We start from the raw sequence: 6,034 nt of genomic DNA, 5'->3' as shown, positions 1-6,034 counted from the left end.
ACAAAGGACTCATCTAGTGTCTGTTTATATTTAGTCAAACCTGTTTCCTCTCGGTGTGTTTAGCAATGTGAGTGGCGGCCAAGTGTGATATTTTTGTCACCATCTGTTTGCGGTTAGTAGTGCTTTTCACTTTCTTATTAATTGAAAAACAATTAGTCATGAGAATTCCAAGGCTTAAATAATTTTAAATCATGTGATTTAATTTAATATAGTGTAGAAAATGGTGAATTCACCTGTATTCAGGCTGTAATGATTTCAACTGGTTGAAAGGAGTGAAGACAGGGGTAAAGTGTGAGAAAATTGTGTGAACTCTGACAGTAAAAGTGTGATTTCCACTCAGTTTATTTAAAAAGATCTTTAAGTAAGTATAATTTAAAGAACAATTTGCAGAACTGAAAGAACTAGCATTTGATTATGGCATGGCAGGACAGGTTTATCTCCATTTCTTCAGCTCACTGCTTTCCTTAGTAACACAACTGAACAAAACAAGGAAGTTGTGTTGAACTTCAAGGGAACGGACCAGTGCTTCTGCAATGAACTAATGGTGACCTTTTTTTGTAAGTATCCCTTTTAAGGTGGACAAACAAAGTGTGTTAAAGGCTAATGCACATTTCAAATAAAACATTTCACAATTAATGGTAACACACAAGAGTAGGCTAACATAACATCTATTGTCCACTATTTTCAGTTTGTCATTCACACAGAGACACAGAGCTCCATTTTATTTCCCTTTGGGCAAATGTCCCAGATAATTACTGTAAAACAGAGGAGACGTTTTCCTTCTGGTAAGGAATGGACCACTACGTTATGTTATGAAGTACAGACAGATGTGTTTCTTTTGTTGATGAAGTTCAAATGTCTTCCCCGACCCATTGTACTAAATGTCAGGAGTTATTTATTTGTTTGGAAGAACTGATTACATTGTTCTAGAAATCAGTTTCACTTTAATAGCAAATTTCAGGAAATGATGTTCAGTTCATTGATATTTTATTTAGTGGTTGACTTAAATAAAATATAGGACATAAGATACAATGTACAGCTTATAACAAGGGTGCAATTCTGTTAATAAGGTTACTGTGACACTAATAGCAGAGCAGACATCTTCTGGTTTGTTAGTAGAAAAACTAGCATGGAATACGTTTCACACGTGGGGTGCGAGTATCCTTTCGTCAGGGGACTAAAATAAAAAATTATTTCATTTTACAAAACTCTCCAGACATCAGATTGCTTATCAGCAATGACAAGTTTGGAGACGTAAACAGTTTGTAACACAGTAATATACTCTGCATGCCAACAGGTAAATGTCAGGTGCACTGCGAGATGGATGTGTGTATTTCAAATTGGGAGGGTATTCTGCAGGTAAAGCTCAGTGAATGTTGCTTTGATATCACAGAATCGTTTACAGTTTTTTTTTCGTTTTGTTGCTCTTTCCAATACAATCCACCTGCAACTGAATTTCTACTGACGAACACACTTCATCAGAGCTTTTTTGTCCAGTGCAAAGTGCAGATATCCAGGGGGCAGATAACCAGCTAGTAACAAGCAAACTTATCGGTCCACCTGAATTTCAGAGATGCCTCACCAAGCGTTCGGAGCAGGATTGTAACAAGTGCTCTGCCACATTCAAATTTCAAATGGAAAACTTTCAAATAAGTCAAAGGGGACACTCTGCCTGAACATTTCTTGCCGGTGAGGTCACTCTATTGGTAAAATAAGATGTACGGCCGATGCAAACAAATACCAAGTCAGAATGGATCGCCAGAATGCAGTGTGAAAAACCAGAAAAGAGTACAACGTGAAATGTCATGTCAGCCATTTGCCAGATTTGCACTCCACAAAAAATACATCTTACCCCCCCACACAGAGTTCAAAATATAATGTGCCCCCCACCCTTCATAAATACAGATATGTGATTAGGTTTTCCAGTGAGGAATCCTACAGTAAACATAGTGCATATGTGCACACTGTATCACATGTATAAACTAGTGACACACTCATTTGAATACTTTCCAAAATAGAATAGCTCTAAGATAAAGCGATAAAGCTTAATACTGCTATGCTGGCTGCCTGATTGTATTGCTTTCGTGTGATCCATAGTGAGGTTTCAGTGAATTCAACTGTCCAATTCAGTTTAAGTTTCCAAGGCAATGGTATCCAAAGAGTAGTGAAGTTAAACTCCTTATGTAGGCCCATTGTCCTTGAGCCTGGACAGCCTGTGGGAAAACAAAGACATGGGTTGTTGTTAATACAAGTACAGGGAAAACATTATCCAATCGGGTGTAATATTCCCCTTTAGCAACCTGCACTTTTCGAAAAAATGAATAAATAATAATAGTTATGAATATATCAACTCCCTTTGCCTTCTATGTGGTTGCTCTTAATGTAGGGGAGAAAAAAAGTTCTCTAAAACCATGAAAACCTATCCCTAATGTTTATCAGACTTTTGAAATTGATGCCTATTATGCTGCATCCGACTGAGCTTTTAATAAGGCTGTAGAAGTTTGTAGTCCTGAGATTATTTTGTAAGGGATGCTTTAGCAATCAGATGTGCCTCTTCAAAACATTTTCATGCAAAATGCCTAGTGCGTTTGTCCCATTCCAACAAGTTGTGAGATCCCCACTCAACACAAACAAACAGAAAGTAAAGCTTTATTTCACAATTCCTCAGCGGTTAGACATGTGGTTCACAAGGTAGTGGATGTTGCGTCATTAAGAGCAGCATTGGTTTTTGTTCCTCGGCATCTTCCCATATTTTACATTCCAGGTGCTTGATTTCAGACTTACTTTTTAATACCCAAACCTCTAGATCTGCACTGCAGTCTCCAAGCCATAACCTTGGTGCTGTCCATCAGCACACCCAAGCCAAGCATGCCCAAGTCTCAATCCAGGTACCCCTCGAACACATCCAGCTCGGTGTCGGTGTCGTACGGCACTGAGCCCGGGTCGGAAAGCACTCCTAGGTCCACCAGCGCCTGGTCCATATCCTCCGGGAGAAAAACGATGCCAACATTGAGCACTATGTACTCCATCAGGAAAGCATAGTAGAGGATCAAGACGTTCACGAAAAACAAGCCCAGATAAAACATATAGGGCAGCTCATTAAATAGCGATTCCACTGAATCTAGCCGAGCATAGACCGACGGGCTCATAGGATCCGAAGCACGGCCGCGGACACAGTCAGACACCTGGGGAGAGTACACGCAGCAGCACGGCTGTGGCTAGTGGCGGAGGATTAGGGGTCTCTCTCCAGACGTCAGATGGAGAACATGTTAAGGAGTCCATAGCACCGAGTCGGAGGATAACCGATGGCGTATCACTGCATGTAGAGATGGATCATAGTGCACAAGAACCGTCCCTGAGCAGACAAATCCGATGCACAGTATTATAAAAAATGCTGTGCTGCAGTATCTACATCAAAACACACACCAAATAACGTAAACAGTAACAAAACACCACGCTGATTTTGCAAACACTGCAACTGTGTTGGTCCTAATCTTAAACTATATATTCTAAAGCCGGTCGATCGCAGTTTAACTGCATACAATCCTTCCTGGAACAGTTTTGTACGTTGTATCTGTTATGCTTTTATGAATGCTGCATCTGCAGTATTTATTTTGGTAGGCATAGGTCTAAACCAGTGCTGTCATTGGTTGACTGTATTCAGTGCGCTCTCCCGACTGGTCAGGTCAGCCGCCATTCTTCCAAGTCCCGCCCCTTCGCTGGTTCTTCGACAAATACCGAGCGTCGCTTGCTTTTAACGAAGCGGCGCATTTCTTACGTCGCCCATAACGCAAAGGCCGCTGGGAAGTGTAGTTCCTCGACTGGCTCTCTCGCACTTCCCCGTGTGTGTAACAACAATTGTAAAACTACACAGTCAAGTGTCCTTCGCGGTACAACCCGGATGTAGCAGCTCCAGTTCGCTGTCGTCTGTCTGAAGTCTTGTGCGGTTTCGGGGGGGGGGACTAATAATTGCTGTTATTTCCGAATGTCAATGCTTCGTTTATTTATTTCTTGCTATGTTTGTTTTGATAGTGGCGGTTGTGTACTAATGTAACGCCTGCTGTAAAACAAACCAAACCAGAAAACACTGCTAGTGAGATCATGTTCGGCCGGTCAAGAAGCTGGGTGGGAGGGGGGCAAGGCAAATCCAAAAGCATTCACTCTCTGGACCATCTAAAGTAAGTGACAGTTTGTATGTGTGAGGCTGTTTACATGTCTTTTGGTACTTGTTTGATCTAACACTAACAGCGGGTGCCTTTGGATTTGTAGGGGAACTATTTTTATATCAAACTCAACTTGCTGTCACCCGAAACTATGGATGTTGCTCTAACCAATTTCGTCCCCTATCTAGCAAGTCTTCAGACCTGACCGAGTTCATGCAATCTCTATACATGTATACAATGTATGCATTTTGTTGATTCATGCATGCACTGCATATTCTGCCATGCATGTACAGTATATACAGTATATGCAAATGGAAGACATCTGACTTTTCGGCCCGATCCAATGTTATGCAACCATGTGTGAGAAGAAGATAAAAGACAAATTTCACTTTCAGTATCTGGTCACTGTTAGGTACTGTGTTGTGTGATTGTGTAACTGCTAGAATGTCGTTTATAAGAAAACCAAAATTGTATTTTTTACAGAAGACAAAACCTTATAACAGCTGGTAACTTTCAGAATTAAGTGTAAACTAACAAAGTGAGCTGGCTTATATCTGTAAACACAATATCACCTGTTTTTACATAGTTACGATCCGCCACTGAGCAGGTATTTCGTTAAAAGCAGATTTGATCTTGACAGTTTCAATTCAGGATGTTATAAAATGTTTCATTTTCAAGCCTTTTTGAACTCTGTTTCTACATCTCTTCCTTAGGTATATGTATCATGTCTTAACCAAAAACACCACAGTGACGGATCACAACAGGAATCTTCTTGTGGAGACCATTCGATCCATCACTGAAATCCTGATTTGGGGGGATCAGAATGACAGCTCTGTTTTTGAGTAAGCCTGTTTTTATTTTTATTATTATTATTATTATTATTATTATTATTATTATTATTATTCAGCAGATTATGCAAGCAAACACAACTTCTCAGAAGGCATGTCTGTGCCTGTATTGAAAGCTACACGACTCTTTTTCAGTCAGACGCATGTCTTATTAATAAGGTGTTTCTTCTTTCCCCCCTCCCAGCTTCTTTTTGGAAAAGAATATGTTTGCTTTTTTCCTGAACATCCTTCGACAGAAATCTGGTCGCTACGTCTGTGTGCAGCTCCTTCAGACCCTGAATATACTTTTTGAAAATATAAGTCATGAAACATCTCTTTGTAAGTGTTACAACTCTCTTGTAGTACATTGCTAGCATTTTCTTGAATATTATTTTTGTTTTATGATTTATTCTTATTTATAATTAATCTCAGATATAGCCTTTAAAAATCCCTTCGCTAAATATGAAAACACTGAGCCTTATAATGTAAACAGTGTTTAGGCCCTTCATATTTTTGACCTTTTTATTGATCTTGTGTTTAGATTATCTTCTGTCCAACAACCATGTCAACTCAATTATTGTCCACAAGTTTGACTTCTCTGATGAAGAGATTATGGCATACTATATTTCGTTCTTGAAGACCCTGTCCCTGAAACTCAATAACCACACTGTGCACTTCTTTTACAATGAGGTAAGAGGAACAGTCGGGGGGGGGGGGGCAAATCTATAGCTAAACAATAACATAAGTAGGAATGACAATTAAAGAATACATTACATTTCATATGACTTTCAGAAGGTTACAGCATATGGACAAAACACACAGACACACACACACATACATAGTACAGTGGTATTAACTTCATGATTAATTTACTTTGTTCTACTAACACTGCAAAGTTTGTTTATTGAACAGCTTGAAGATTAATTCAATAAAGAAGGTATTTTTTAAAGTTTTTAAAGCTAATATTAAGTGTTACTCCTCTCTCTTAGAACAAATAATGGAATACTATTTACTGTAGATCAAACACACATAAAATAGCACACA

The 6,034-nt window shown here is 39.3% G+C and overlaps 2 protein-coding genes across 7 annotated transcripts in view; one reads left to right on the top strand and one right to left on the bottom strand.

Moving 5' to 3' along the window:
• Window positions 1-970: 970 nt before the first annotated feature.
• On the bottom strand, window positions 971-3,635 carry dexi (Dexi homolog (mouse)). The gene is made up of 2 exons (XM_066689364.1): window positions 2,785-3,635; window positions 971-2,213 (listed from the first exon to the last, which is right to left on the bottom strand). Exon 1 carries the CDS (start codon window positions 3,147-3,149, stop codon window positions 2,880-2,882), a length of 270 nt encoding a protein of 89 aa, XP_066545461.1. The 5' UTR covers window positions 3,150-3,635; the 3' UTR covers window positions 971-2,213; window positions 2,785-2,879.
• A 267-nt stretch (window positions 3,636-3,902) lies between these two features.
• Window positions 3,903-6,034, top strand: part of clec16a (C-type lectin domain containing 16A) — a 58,024-nt gene continuing 55,892 nt past the window's right edge. For all 6 annotated transcript variants that reach the window (XM_066689363.1, XM_066689360.1, XM_066689359.1 and 3 more), the window contains exons 1-4: window positions 3,903-4,178; window positions 4,877-5,005; window positions 5,196-5,329; window positions 5,532-5,680. In XM_066689363.1, coding sequence (XP_066545460.1) covers window positions 4,102-4,178; window positions 4,877-5,005; window positions 5,196-5,329; window positions 5,532-5,680 — 489 coding nt within the window. In that variant the 5' untranslated portion in view covers window positions 3,903-4,101. The remainder of the gene's footprint in view (window positions 4,179-4,876; window positions 5,006-5,195; window positions 5,330-5,531; window positions 5,681-6,034) is intronic.

The sequence above is a fragment of the Amia ocellicauda genome, chromosome 17 (assembly GCF_036373705.1).
Source record: "Amia ocellicauda isolate fAmiCal2 chromosome 17, fAmiCal2.hap1, whole genome shotgun sequence".
In the NCBI taxonomy this organism is placed as follows: domain Eukaryota; kingdom Metazoa; phylum Chordata; class Actinopteri; order Amiiformes; family Amiidae; genus Amia; species Amia ocellicauda.
Note: the sequence above shows the minus strand (reverse complement) of the source record. Positions and strands in the feature narration are given on the sequence as shown.